Raw genomic sequence first — 16,446 nt, 5'->3', positions numbered from 1 at the left:
TTGAGTAAAATTAATAAAGCGTTAAAATTAACAAAAATTAGATCGTGTAATTTTAAAAGGGAATAACTAAACTAAATAACTATATCAGCTGTTGAGAATTTATTGATTCGTTAAGAATAAGTAGATAATAAATTTCATGTGAACACTCACACATATTCTCTTGTATATTACTCGCTGTCTTATACTTATATGCACTATCCTTATAAAAGCGCCACGATAGCCGAGCGGTTAGAGGCTAGACCCGCAAAGCTAAGATGTATTGCGGTACAAGGCTATATTCCCAGTCTATACTTTTAATGGTTAATATGAGTTTATAGTAAAGTATGTTCGCTAGGCGCCACGGTAACCGAGTAGTTAGAGACTAGACCCGCAAAGCTAAGATGTATTGCTGTACTAGGCTATATGCCCAGTCTATACCTTTAATGATTAATATGAAAAATTTATAGTAAAGTATGTTTGCTAGTCGCCTCCGTCCACGACACCTAATTTGGTAGTTGGATGTAAAGCTTGCCTGAAAAAATAGCCATTACTTTACTTTTACTATGCTTATTTCCTAGAAAAGTGACTCTAATAGAGGGGCCCTTTGATTTCATGCTTCCCACAAATGCCCTTTACTATTGTAAAAGAAAACTAGGTATATTCAAGCCGACTAACATCTAGTACGTACGCCGAAACGGAGACTTAATAGATACTTTAGAACGCACTTAATCGTACCTTTTTCACATCTTAAGACAACTAACTAGAAAAGATATTTGCCGGGAAAATCGTAATAAATCCCTGAAGTCCTCATTTTTCGTTTACGCGAATCCCAATACAAGTAAATACAAAATTTGTAGAACAATTTTGAAGCATTAAACTTAGAACAGGACAAGTGATATCTTTAATTGAAAGATAGAGATCTAAACCCAAATTAAAAATGGTTATTGATGAAACGTATTCATCCCAAATTCACCGATAACGAGCTCAGTATAAAGTAAAATATAAAAAGGCTCCACTTACCAATATTGTTTGGGATATGGATGACACTATCGGTCTCTGAATCCGTATCCCGCCATCCGCCTTCATCCGAGTATTCTGAATCACTACGTAGATCATCGGAAGTCTCTTCAACGATGGTCTCCAAGTATACGTGTTGATTTAGACCATCTGAAAATGAGCATATTTAAAAGAAAAAATTATTTACGGCTATTTTCTTGAACGTAATTATAAATTCAGTTTAAAAAATAAAAGTTGCCCTTAAGTTAGAGAAGGAGATCGTGCTTAGAGTGGAGTAATTGTAAACTTACTTTCTTGTAACTTTAAACGTAAAAGTAAACTTTTGCAAATGGTTCAAATTTCAAACCTTTATATCTCTCTTCCTATTGTTGCGATTTCAATGAGTTCTTAACCGAATTGTAGAGAAAAGAAAGCTCCATAACTGATAAAAATAGGAATGTTTTAGTGCTAATAGCTATTGAGATATAGAAGGTTAAATTTTAGTGGGTTTTAACTTACTTCAAATTTCAAACCTTTCTATCTCTCTTCCTATTGTTCCGATTTTAGTAGAATCTTTACCGAATTGTAGGGAAGAGTAAGCTCCATAACTGATATAAATAGCAATGTTCTAGTGCTAATAGTTATTGAGATATTGAAGGTTAAATTTTTGAGGTTTTGCAATGGTTCTCATTTTTTCTATTGTTGCGATTTCAATGAATTCTTTACCGAATTGTAGAGAATTGTTATCCTGTTCTTACAGCTTCTAAGTTAAGTACTGTAATTTTTAAACCTTTTACGTGTTTAATCAATTCTTATACTTAACTTTTAAAACTGTTTTTGTTAAAAAGATAGTACAGAATAATGACTATTCATTTAATACGCTGATTTAATAATATTAAATTTAACTTCACCATTTATTTAATTTAACCATTAATTAAAGTATTTAGGAATGGCTGATAGTTAGTGCATCAATTAGTAGATCTGGAGCGATGAGTGGAGGGAGAATAAACCCGCTTTTTGCAAAGTGGTGATTTATTTATAGACGGAAATTGCAACACACGCGTGTAATGCGGTTCAAACAATGGTGAGCGTTTGCACTTAACTGGGCAGTTAAGGTTTTAATTCATAGGAATTCCTCGCTAACAACCGCTTAAAGCGGAATTCTAAATTGGGGTTTGGCAGGAAAAATGTTTAACCCTATTTAATTTCAATTTTAGCAAAGAAAAATGTGGAGAAAATAAAAAATTCTTAATTCTGGGACTGAAAATTGTTTAATTTTTACACAATTCTTTAAACTGGTAATTTTTACTTATATTTTGTTTCTAACATTCATGGAAGAAACATTAGTGGTATCTAGTCGTAGTATGAAGTTCTCAAAATATCTCATATATATTCCTAGATCTATTCGGAAATTCGATCAACTTCGGTTAGCAATTTTACCGGTAATGGCATCAATTTTACGATATGGAGTTGTCACCGGAAATATTGTTTTCAAAAAAGTCGCTTAAGCCCGGAAAAGTTTATTTCCTCCCCAAGGGAAAGTTTGGAAGAAAACTATTTAAAAAAAAAAAAAATGGATTGTGTATAAGCGATCAAAGGAGGAAAAAATGACGTCTACTATTTCAGGCTGACTTCACTTCCAACTACCAAATTAGGTGTCCGTGGACAGAGCCGACTAGCAAACATACTTTACTATAAATTTCTCATATTAACCATTAAAGGTATAGACTGGGAATATAGCCTAGTACTGCAATACATCTTAGCTTTGCGGGTCTAGCCTCTAACCGCTCGGCTACCGTGGCGACTAGCAAACATACTTTACTATAAATTTCTCATATTAACCATTAAAGGTATAGACTGGGAATATAGCCTAGTACCGCAATACATCTTAGCTTTGCGGGTCTAGCTTCTAACCACTCGGCTGTCGTGGCGTCTAGCAAACATACTTTACTGCAAAATTCTCATAATAACCATTAAAGGTATATACTGGGAATATAGTCTAGTACCGCTTTGCAAGTCTAGCCTCTAACCGCTCGTCTACCGTGGCGTAAAGAGATTAAAAATAAATGAAAAAAAAAACACAGGACAATCTTATTGGTTAAAGAATGCCTTCCACTCTTAGTCACTCTCCCAGACAGCTGGAACTTTCGTATAACAGCTGAGCCGATTTCTTTATTTGGCGATGTGCACACTAAAAGGCACGCCACACACCAGTAAAATAGAATGCAGTTAAATTTAACCCCTTTTTGTAAACCAATATGTGTGTTTATGTAAGAAATAAATTTTCGCTATCGATAAAAGTTAAAATAAATAAATAAATAAATAGAGAGAGAGAAAGAGAGAGAGAGATAGCGAGTAAAAAGAGCAGCTCGAGTGTTTCCAAGAAGATAAACAAAACCATGAAGCGGAAATATGCAAATCCTTTGCAAAATACTCAGGAGCCAAGCATTCGCACACCATATGGAACGTGGGAAGTGTGTTTACTCGGCAAATCTATATTTTGTATAGATTATCTTTGAAAGCACACACATAGTCAGTGAATTTACCACTTTATAATCTAAAATTTTAGTATTAGTACATGAAATACTTTAAAGATGAGTACATTAATACTTTAAATTACATAAATACTTTTAAGCCTAATCTAAAGTATAGACACTATAGCTGCGGTGCCTTGATAACATGATAATAATAATAATAATAATCTAAACGTTAGATGTAGCTAACCATAATAATCTATGAATAAAATTCTGTAAAAGTAACAATTCAAGCGAATTCTCACACAGATTTCTTCGTTGCTTTCACACACTAACCCACAAGAAAGTGTTCTCTTATTATCTCCTTAATAAAAACTTTAAGTTTAAAAAGTTGAGTATAAGGGTTGATTAAACCCTTCTGAGGTACACAAAGATTTCATTGTTTCCAATGAAAACAAAATTAACCTCTATATATAGTTTCCCTACTCGACGGATTTTTACGAAATTTTATGCAGTTATAGACAAAAGTTGTATCCATATACAGATAAAATATGAATAAAATCTATCGAGTAGTTTTCCAGATATTTGAAGGTAAAGATGTAACTGCTTCAAACAACAAAATTTTAACTCTATATATCTCGTTTCCTACTCGACGGATTTTTACGAAATTTTATACAATTATAGACAAAAGTTGTCTACATATACAGGTAAAATATAAACGAAATCTATTGAGTAGTTTTCGAGATATTTGAAGTTAAAGTTTTCACTTTATAGAAAGAAAACCAACTTTAACACAAAAAATCTCAAAAACTACTCGATAGATTTTTACTAAATTTTACCATAGTAGTCTCCAAATACAGGTGAAATATAAAAAAAAAATCTATCAAGCAGTTTTCGAGATATTTAAAGTTAAAGTTTTCACTTTAAAGAACGGAAACAAAATTTAACTCAAAAAATCTCGAAAACTACTCGATAGATTTTTACTAAATTTTACACCACTATAGACAACAGTAGTCTCCATATACAGGTGAAATATAAACAAAATCTATCGAGTAGTTTTTGAGATATTTGAAGTTAAAGTTTTCACTTTAAAGAACGGAAAAAAAATTTAACTCAAAAAATCTCGAAAACTACTCAATAGATTTTTACTAAATTATACACAATTGTAGACAATAGTAGTTTCCATATACAGGTAAAATATAAACAAAATCTATCCAGTAGTTTTCAAGATATTTGAAGTTAAAGTTTTCGCTTTAAAGAACGGAAACAAAATTTAACTCAAAAAATCTCGAAAACTACTCGATAGATTTTTACTAAATTTTACACAATTGTAGAAAATAGTAGTTTTCATATACAGGTAAAATATAAACACAATCTATCGAATAGTTTGCATGATAATTGAAGTTAAATATTTCACTGTTTCACACGAAACCAAAATTCAACTCTAAATATCTCGTTTTCTACTCGATAGAATTTTACGAAATTTTATACAATTATAGACAATAGTAGTCTCCATATACAGATAAAATATAAACAAAATCTATCGAGTAGTTTTTGAGATATTTAAAGTTATAGTTTTCACTTTAAAGAACGGAAACAAAATTTAACTCAAAAAATCTCGAAAACTACTCGATAGATTTTTACTAAATTTTACACAATTATAGACAATAGTAGTCCCCATGTACAGGTGAAATATGAACAAAATCTGTCGGGTAGTTTTTGAGATATTTGAAGTTATAGTTTTCACTTTAAAGAACGGAAACAAAATTTAACTCAAAAAATCTCGAAAACTACTCGATAGATTTTTACTAAATTTTACACAATTATAGACAATAGTAGTCCCCATGTACAGGTGAAATATAAACAAAATGTGTCGGGTAGTTTTTGAGATATTTGAAGTTATAGTTTTCACTTTAAAGAACGGAAACAAAATTTAACTCAAAAAATCTCGAAAACTACTCGATAGATTTTTACTAAATTTTACACAACTATAGACAACAGTAGTCTCCATATACAGGTGAAATATAAACACAATCTATCAAGTAGTTCTTGAGATATTTGAAGTTAAAGTTTTCACTTTAAAGAACGGAAACCAAATTTAACTCAAAAAATCTCGAAAACTACTCGATAGATTTTTACTAAATTTTACACAATTGTAGACAATAGTAGTCTCCAAATACAGGTAAAATATAAACACAATCTATCGAGTAGTTTTCATGATAATTGAAGTTAAATATTTCACTGTTTCACACGAAACCAAAATTCAACTCTAAATATCTCGTTTTCTACTCGATAGAATTTTACGAAATTTTATACAATTATAGACAATAGTAGTCTCCATATACAGATAAAATATAAACAAAATCTATCGAGTAGTTTTTGAGATATTTAAAGTTATAGTTTTCACTTTAAAGAACGGAAACAAAATTTAACTCAAAAAATCTCGAAAACTACTCGATAGATTTTTACTAAATTTTACACAACTATAGACAACAGTAGTCTCCATATACAGGTGAAATATAAACACAATCTATCGAGTAGTTCTTGAGATATTTGAAGTTAAAGTTTTACTTTAAAGAACGGAAAAAAAATTTAACTCAAAAAATCTCTAAAACTACTCGATAGATTTATACTAAATTTTTCACAATTGTAGACAATAGTAGTTTTCATACACAGGTAAAATATAAACACAATCTATCGAGTAGTTCTTGAGATATTTGAAGTTAAAGTTTTCACTTTAAAGAACGGAAACAAAATTTAACTCAAAAAATCTCTAAAACTACTCGATAGATTTTTACTAAATTTTACACAATTGTAGACAATAGTAGTTTCCATATACAAGTAAAATATAAATAAAATCTATCGAGTAGTTTTCAAGATAATTGAAGTTAAATATTTCACTGTTTCAAACGAAACCAAAATTCAACTCTAAATATCTCGTTTTCTACTCGATAGAATTTTACGAAATTTTATACAATTATAGACAATAGTAGTCTCCATATACAGATAAAATATAAACAAAATCTATCGAGTAGTTTTTGAGATATTTAAAGTTATAGTTTTCACTTTAAAGAACGGAAACAAAATTTAACTCAAAAAATCTCGAAAACTACTCGATAGATTTTTACTAAATTTTACACAATTATAGACAATAGTAGTCCCCATGTACAGGTGAAATATAAACAAAATCTGTCGGGTAGTTTTTGAGATATTTGAAGTTATAGTTTTCACTTTAAAGAACGGAAACAAAATTTAACTCAAAAAATCTCGAAAACTACTCGATAGATTTTTACTAAATTTTACACAATTATAGACAATAGTAGTCCCCATGTACAGGTGAAATATAAACAAAATGTGTCGGGTAGTTTTTGAGATATTTGAAGTTATAGTTTTCACTTTAAAGAACGGAAACAAAATTTAACTCAAAAAATCTCGAAAACTACTCGATAGATTTTTACTAAATTTTACACAACTATAGACAACAGTAGTCTCCATATACAGGTGAAATATAAACACAATCTATCAAGTAGTTCTTGAGATATTTGAAGTTAAAGTTTTCACTTTAAAGAACGGAAACCAAATTTAACTCAAAAAATCTCGAAAACTACTCGATAGATTTTTACTAAATTTTACACAATTGTAGACAATAGTAGTCTCCAAATACAGGTAAAATGTAAACACAATCTATCGAGTAGTTTTCATGATAATTGAAGTTAAATATTTCACTGTTTCACACGAAACCAAAATTCAACTCTAAATATCTCGTTTTCTACTCGATAGAATTTTACGAAATTTTATACAATTATAGACAATAGTAGTCTCCATATACAGATAAAATATAAACAAAATCTATCGAGTAGTTTTTGAGATATTTAAAGTTATAGTTTTCACTTTAAAGAACGGAAACAAAATTTAACTCAAAAAATCTCGAAAACTACTCGATAGATTTTTACTAAATTTTACACAACTATAGACAACAGTAGTCTCCATATACAGGTGAAATATAAACACAATCTATCGAGTAGTTCTTGAGATATTTGAAGTTAAAGTTTTACTTTAAAGAACGGAAAAAAAATTTAACTCAAAAAATCTCGAAAACTACTCGATAGATTTATACTAAATTTTTCACAATTGTAGACAATAGTAGTTTTCATACACAGGTAAAATATAAACACAATCTATCGAGTAGTTTTCATGATAATTGAAGTTAAATATTTCACTGTTTCACACGAAACCAAAATTCAACTCTAAATATCTCGTTTTCTACTCGATAGAATTTTACGAAATTTTATACAATTATAGACAATAGTAGTCTCCATATACAGGTGAAATATAAACAAAATCTATCGAGTAGTTTTTCAGATATTTAAAGTTATAGTTTTCACTTTAAAGAACGGAAACAAAATTTAACTCAAAAAATCTCGAAAACTACTCGATAGATTTTTACTAAATTTTACGCAACTATAGACAACAGTAGTCTCCATATACAGGTGAAATATAAACACAATCTATCGAGTAGTTCTTGAGATATTTGAAGTTAAAGTTTTCACTTTAAAGAACGGAAACAAAATTTAACTCAAAAAATCTCTAAAACTACTCGATAGATTTTTACTAAATTTTACACAATTTTAGACAATAGTAGTTTCCATATACAAGTAAAATATAAATAAAATCTATCGAGTAGTTTTCAAGATAATTGAAGTTAAATATTTCACTGTTTCAAACGAAACCAAAATTCAACTCAAAATATCTTGTTTTCTACTCGATAGAATTTTACGAAATTTTATACAATTATAGACAATAGTAGTCTCCATATACAGATAAAATATAAACAAAATCTATCGAGCAGTTTTTGAGATATTTAAAGTTATAGTTTTCACTTTAAAGAACGGAAACAAAATTTAGCTCAAAAAATCTCGAAAACTACTCGATAGATTTTTACTAAATTTTACACAACTATAGACAACAGTAGTCTTCATATACAAGTGAAATATAAACAAAATCTATCGAGTAGTTTTTGAGATATTTTAAGTTAAAGTTTTCACTTTAAAGAACGGAAACAAAATTTAACTCAAAAAATCTCGAAAACTATTTGATAGATTTTTACTAAATTTTACACAATTATAGACAATAGTAGTCTCCATATACAGGTAAAATATTAACAAAATCTATCGAGTAGTTTTTGAGATATTTGAAGTTAAAGTTTTCACTTTATAGAACGGAAACAAATTTTAACTCAATAAATCTCGAAAACTACTCGATAGATTTTTACTAAATTTTACACAATTATAGACAATAGTAGTCTCCATATACAGGTAAAATATTTACAAAATCTAACGAGTATTTTTTGAGATATTTGAAGTTAATGTTTTCACTTTATAGAACGGAAACAAACTTTAACTCAAAAAATCTCGAAAACTACTCGAGAGATTTTTACTAAATTTTACACAATTATAGACAATAGTAGTCTCCATATACATGTGAAATATAAACAAAATCTATCGAGTAGTTTTTGAGATATTTGAAGTTAAAGTTTTCACTTTATAGAACGGAAACAAATTTTAACTCAATAAATCTCGAAAACTACTCGATAGATTTTTACTAAATTTTACACAATTATAGACAATAGTAGTCTCCATATACATGTGAAATATAAACAAAATCTAACGAGTATTTTTTGAGATATTTGAAGTTAATGTTTTCACTTTATAGAACGGAAACAAACTTTAACTCAAAAAATCTCGAAAACTACTCGAGAGATTTTTACTAAATTTTACACAATTATAGACAATAGTAGTCTCCATATACATGTGAAATATAAACAAAATCTATCGAGTAGTTTTTGAGATATTTGAAGTTAAAGTTTTCACTTTATAGAACGGAAACAAAATTTAACTCAAAAAATCTCGAAAACTACTCCATAGATTTTTACTAAATTTTACACTATTATAGACAATAGTAGTCTCCATATACAGGTAAAATATAAACAAAATCTATCGAGTAGTTCACGAGATATTTGAAGTTGAAGTTTTCACTTAAAAGAACGGAAACAAAATTTAACTCAAAAAATCTCGAAAACTACTCCATAGATTTTTACTAAATTTTACACTATTATAGACAATAGTAGTCTCCATATACAGGTAAAATATAAACAAAATCTATCGAGTAGTTCACGAGATATTTGAAGTTGAAGTTTTCACTTTAAAGAACGGAAACAAAATTTAACTCAAAAAATCTCGAAAACTACTCGATAGATTTTTACTAAATTTTACACAATTATAGACAATAGTAGTCTCCAGATACAGGTAAAATATTAACAAAATCTATCGAGTAGTTTTTGAGATATTTTAAGTTAAAGTTTTCACTTTAAAGAACGGAAACAAAATTTAACTCAAAAAATCTCGAAAACTACTCGATAGATTTTTACTAAATTTTACACAATTATAGACAATAGTAGTCTCCATATACAGGTAAAATATTAACAAAATCTAACGAGTATTTTTTGAGATATTTGAAGTTAATGTTTTCACTTTATAGAACGGAAACAAACTTTAACTCAAAAAATCTCGAAAACTACTCGATAGATTTTTACTAAATTTTACACAATTATAGACAATAGTAGTCTCCAGATACAGGTAAAATATTAACAAAATCTATCGAGTAGTTTTTGAGATATTTTAAGTTAAAGTTTTCACTTTAAAGAACGGAAACAAAATTTAACTCAAAAAATCTCGAAAACTACTCGATAGATTTTTACTAAATTTTACACAATTATAGACAATAGTAGTCTCCATATACAGGTAAAATATTAACAAAATCTAACGAGTATTTTTTGAGATATTTGAAGTTAATGTTTTCACTTTATAGAACGGAAACAAACTTTAACTCAAAAAATCTCGAAAACTACTCGATAGATTTTTACTAAATTTTACACAATTATAGACAATAGTAGTCCCCATGTACAGGTGAAATATAAACAAAATGTGTCGGGTAGTTTTCTAGATATTTGAAGTTAAAGATTTCACTGATTCAAATATACCAAAATGTAACTCTATAAAAACTTGATTCAGTAAAATGGCAATAGATTGGCTGAAACTGAATCACTGAAATCGAATGATCAAATTAGAACTGTGGGCGATTTTCCGTTTTAGAATTATACTGACTTACTCAGAAGTTTCTCACTTCTATATTTACCAGTTAAATCCGTGTGGTCATGAAACAGTATGCTTCTCAGAACTGTCTTGTACCCCAACCCTGTTCTAAGTATTAAAAAAGTAAAACAGTAAATAAGGAAAAAAATGATGCTTCATCTAATTTAAAGATCATTCTGTACCTAATTATGTGACGTAATAAAATTCTGAAATCGGTAAAAATCCGGTGAAAACAGGATATTATGAATTTGACACAATTCTTTAAAAACGAAACGGTAAAACATTCTTAAGAGTGAATGAGCGCTTCCAATCGGTGTTTTTATGAAACTATCTAACGTTCAAATACTTTCCGACAGAGGGGAGTCCAAGACAACAGCTGTAATCGACCGTAGCGAGAGCGATCTAGCGGATCTTTCAGGGAAATAACTGTTAAACAAAAATGGCATGCGTTAAAAAAAGAGAATTTTTTTTTTCGGCACAAACTTCAGTTATCATTCTATGACTGACGTGGCTCTTTTTAATGACGTAGCGGAAAATGCATTATTTGAATTGTAACTGCAATCTAACGGGTTAAAATACGTGTCAATAACATTCAAATGCAAAGAGCATGAGCTTTGTAAAACAGGTTTTTGCTTAATCAAAACCTATATTTCCGGCGGAAAAGGTAATTTCAAAATTTTTTAGCACGATTGCATGAAGCCCTTTTACAGGGAATAAAGAGAAACTTGTAAGACAATAGCCTTATTTTTTTTTTTAGGAAGGGAATGAGCACGACCTTCAAGACTTGATATGCCCCTCCCTTATTTGCGTTAGGCGGACATTAAATTTAAAATTTTCTTGAATAAACGTGTTGTTGTCAGATACGAGATATATAATTTAATTATAAATATTTTTAAATTAATATATCCCTAGATCGATTACCCTGAATGCTACATATATGTAAAATAAATCAGATAATGATGTGCATATTTTTAGGGTTAGTAGTAACGTACTTTATTAATAATTATAAATCTTCATTACAAGAACTCAATTAAAGGGCTACTTTAAATTAAAGTTTGAAAATGAATGAATTCTTATTATAAGTATTATTTATTTGTTATTAAGTTTCTGTAATTTGAGAGGGTATTCTACTGATCAAACTTATTGAGATATTGAAGGTTAAAAGGTGGTTTTGCAAACAGCTCAAATTTTAAACCGTAATATGTATCTCTCTTCCTATTGTTCCGATTTTAGTGGAATCTTTACCAAATTGTAGAGAAACGTTTTCTCTATAACTGATATAAATAGCAATGTTCCAGTGATAAAACGTATTGAGATATTGAAGGTTAAAATTTGGAGGTTTTGCAAACAGCTCAAATTTCAAACCTTAATATGTATCTTTCTTCCTATTGTTCCGATTTTAGTGGAATCTTTACCAAATTGTAGAGAAACGTTTTCTCTATAACTGATATAAATAGCAATGTTCCAGTGATAAAACGTATTGAGATATTGAAGGTTAAAATTTGGAGGTTTTGCAAATGGTTCAAATTTCAAACCTAAATATCTCTCTTCCTATTGTTCCGATTTTAATGAAATCTTTACCGAATTGTAGAGAAATGTTTCCTCTATAACTGATTTAAAGACGAATTCAAGACTGAAATTTCGTTTTACCTAACTAATTCAAATTACGACAGTAAATAGAGCAACTCCAACATTCCCTACATCTTATTTTAATGTGCCGTTTGTATGAGATGATTATTCAGAATAAAGGGCATAATAAAGAAAAATCACAAGAATAATGAATTAGAGTTAAAATAAAGTGCCTTTTTATTACTAATTATGACGATGTTATTCACATTTTATTATTCTAACTGAAACATTCTTACGGATGTATAAAGGTGTGTGACAGATGATAAATTCTAAAAAAATATTAATGAAAAGTTAGTGCAGTCAAATTACTCAGATGATATCAATGAAGTATTAATGAAGTGAGATGGGTACTTGCTGATTTATGTACCTTTTTTAGCGTTTAATCGACCCTTATACTTAACTTTTTAAACTGCAAGTTTTTTGTTTATGAGATATTTACATTGAGACTTTTCTCCATTTACCCACAAATATTTCCAAACTCTGTGATAAACTGTGTAAAACTATCTATTAACTACGTTCAGAGACAAGAAAAACGGTAAGTAGTTTGGAAAAATGAATATCTTACGCTTTGTAACAGCGCCTGACATCTGGCAACCATCACTAGAACTAAAAATTGGCAGACAAGTCTACCATGTGGTGCAGCCACGCGGCAACTTTCAGAACTGAAGCAAGTATCTCTATTTTTTGTAATACAGAACCTGTGATTGTTTAACTTAATTTGAATTAAATGTTTCTCAATTACCTTTTTTTTTTATAATTATTTTAAACTCTCTTCGCATTAAATGGCCGGTATTTCAAAAAGAAATTAAGAAATGCGAATAAAAAAGAGTATTACTGGTGATTTTAAAGACATCAGAAATGTATTATTTCATCATCCATTTTATTTTTTAAAGGCCACTTCTTAACTCTTAATTCATTTTATTTACTCCTTAATGCTAAAGTGGATATCTCAAGGACAAGAACAAAGTACGTCAGAAGATGACAAAGCATGTAACAGTAAATCCAGCCTAATCTATAAACGAAATACTGCTGTTTCATCTCACAGCGTGGGGGACTTGTTGCAAAATAGTGCTTGAATTTCATTTTATAAATGGAATTTGCAACAGTGACACACTTGAAATAATATCGCAGAGGAAAGAAAAAGTCTGATCATTGAGTAGAACAATGGTTGTTTTATTTTGGTGGGCGGGGTTTCTTATGAAGCGAGTCACTGCTTTTTCTCATTGGCAGATTGTCGACGATCTCATTTCCATCATCAACCTGTATTCTAGCGGATATTACAGGAGAATCTGTGGAAACGTAGCACAAAACCTCTCTGTACTCTGTGTAGATACCAGGAAAACCACAATAGTAAATGACCCAGGATGGTAACCAATTCCAAAGCGTAAGAATCACACAGCTGTCCGAACAACGGAAACTATAGCAATTGTTCATTATTTTTGGTGACTGAAACATAGTTTCAATAGGATGAAAAATTTAATGCCAGTTTCAGTCATTATAAACTTTATTATGCCGGAACTTTCGACCTAGGGACTAGGTCCATCTTCAGGGCTAATTTACAATATACTGTTTTACATCATTAGAAAGTTGGTGTGTCTTCTGTCTTGTCTGTTCATGTCATCACATTCAGTCCATGAACAGAAAAGACAGAAGACACATCAACTCTCTAATGATGTAAAACAGTATATTGTAAATTAGCCCTGAAGATGGACCTAGTCCCTAGGTCGAAAGCTCGGCATAATAAAGTTTAGCATGACTGAAACTGGCATTAATATTTTCATCCTATGGAAAATATAACCTTAAGTTTCAACCTTAAGAAAAACAAACACTCTTAAGTTCCTCCACCTTAGGAGTTCCTTTTAAAAAACCAGTCCTCGTCATGCTCCTCTACACAAATAATCCACCATAAAAATGGATGTGGGTATTTCCCTTTTTTAAACTCATGAAAACCCTGCAGAAGGGTTTAAGCATGTGTAAAAAAAAAAAAAAAAAAAAAAAAAAGGGATAAAGGTATCTCCTTAAACCACAACGTCAAACGTGAGATAACCAATCAGATGATTGAAAGAGGTCTCTAAAAGACTCTACACCATCTTTCAATCAACCTGGATGGCCTTTTTGATTTCCATAAGATGAGATGAATACTATGAGACCGATCACGGCCGGAAATGTGACTTGCATGAGGAGTAAGACGACACGCCAACAGCTGGTTCTGACCAGCACTTCCCTTAACATTAAGGGAGTCCCTAGAATTCTTTTAATAGCTCAGCAAAATGAAATACCCTTTTTTCCTGAGTTACAACCACCATCCCAGCTGTCTGCCACATATTTCTTTTAAAGTTCAACACATTCATTCCTTTCTCAGTGCGACAATGACATCAAACTAAATAATACTTCCACAGCTCATCACTACTATCATAAAGCATGACAATTGTAAAGCAACAACTAAAATAAAAGTAGATCCTATAATTAATCACACGTAGCTAGATGACGTCATGGCGTCGCTTTCCTTTAACGCGTGGGCAAAAGTTATAAGTGCCGAGAAATGCCAGACTTTCACAATAGAGTGCACCACTTCCAGCAATATTGCAATATATATATATACAATATTAAATACAATTTGAATTCAATAAAATTACATCACGTAGCCGGTTGCGGTAAATGCTTGGAGTCGTGCATATTCCATATTAATATGGCACAGTTAACAGTAAATGCCGTTGTTTACTACAATAGACCATAAAAAAAAACAAGAATCTAGGTTGTCCCCTATTTAATAGTCTTGTCACGAAACTTAGGTAGTTTCTATGATGTTATTCAGCGAATATATATTCAGCCGAATGTAAACGAGACCTCGTACAAAATTTAGTACATAAGTAAATGTTATTCACTTGTCTATCGTATAAACTAATTTATAATTCGAACTCTGGTCGATTGGGTTGAAAAAACAAAAAACAAAACAAGTCTTCCCCTATTTGTCAAACATTTTTAGCTCTGATTACAAACAGAGATGTACCACGTAATAGGAGTTTGAGCCTTGTGGAGGTTATACTCTGTTATGGTTATAATCAGGTGACCATGGCGACCTGTGGTCACACTGCCATCTTCATTACGCTTTGTTATCTATTTTATTTTTTGGTTGAAAAATTATTTATGATTTTCCAAATTATTTGTTAATGGTCGAATTAAAAAAAAAAAAATATTAACATCAATTGCATAAATGTGCCATTCAAAACGGTTACTGTAAACAACATAGTCCATAAAAAGTAAAGAAATACCTATTATTTCAGGCAGACTTTACTTCCACCTACAAAGATTAGGTCGTGGATTGAGGCGACTAGCAAACATACTTTACTATAAATTTCTCATATTAACCATTAAAGGTATAGACTGGGAATATAGCCTAGTACCGCAATACATTTTAGCTTTGCGGGTCTAGCCTCTAACCGCTCGGCTACCGTGGCGCCTACATTCTCCATAATACTTAAAGAATGATTATAACAATGAAAACAAAAGCAAGAACCCCACAGAACGAGTAAATTATAGATACGAGTAGGAAGTCAGGCAGGTTAGCCTAAAAGATCTATTGTGGACACCCTTAAAAAGTCAACGCATAAATATGGGCGCCCATAAAGTTATAAATGTGGTGATGAGCAAGAGCTTGCATGTGGATAGGCTATGCACATGTAATTGCACAATTCAACTACCTCTGAGTTACCCGCAAGGACATTAAAATCCGAGACAAAAGTTACTTGCTCAAAACAAGGACGTTTATTAGCTATCACCTAAAAGGGAATTTACGTAACCGGAAATACGTTCAAGTTAATGGCAACAAATATGATTGGAAACAAAATAAAAAAAAGTACTGAGCTCTTAAATTGTCAGTTCGAAAACAAAAAGGAAGTCTCATAGGCTCTAAGTTTTGGCCAATAATTATAAAGTAACTTTCGGAAGCCAGGCATGTTAGCGTTTAAGATATGAAGATGGCAGATAATCTAGCAAAATGGACTTAGCGACCTCCGGCATTAGAATATTAAAATATTTTAAAACCAAATTCCCCTTTTTAATCAAATATTTTTTTTGCTAGAAAGTGTCCCAAAAATACTTAACTAAAGCCGTCAATCAAAACCCGCAGCGTTAACGTTATTCAATCCCCGGAAGTGATGAGTAATGCCGGCCATTAGGGTAATGTAATTGTAAAGGCTGTAATTGTTAAGAACTAC

General features: G+C 30.5%; 1 protein-coding gene across 2 annotated transcripts in view; it reads right to left on the bottom strand.

The window, feature by feature from the left end:
- LOC141452747 (uncharacterized) overlaps nt 1-16,446 on the bottom strand; it is a 244,474-nt gene that overhangs the window by 136,848 nt on the left and 91,180 nt on the right. For both annotated transcript variants that reach the window (XM_074125147.1, XM_074125150.1), the window contains one exon: nt 1,000-1,146. In XM_074125147.1, the coding sequence (XP_073981248.1) occupies nt 1,000-1,146 (147 nt within the window). The remainder of the gene's footprint in view (nt 1-999; nt 1,147-16,446) is intronic.

Source organism: Rhodnius prolixus, unplaced genomic scaffold, assembly GCF_049639745.1.
Source record: "Rhodnius prolixus isolate KJV_2025 unplaced genomic scaffold, Rpr scaffold_1, whole genome shotgun sequence".
Classification (NCBI taxonomy): Eukaryota; Metazoa; Arthropoda; class Insecta; order Hemiptera; family Reduviidae; genus Rhodnius; species Rhodnius prolixus.
This window is presented reverse-complemented; position numbering and strand designations above follow the sequence as displayed.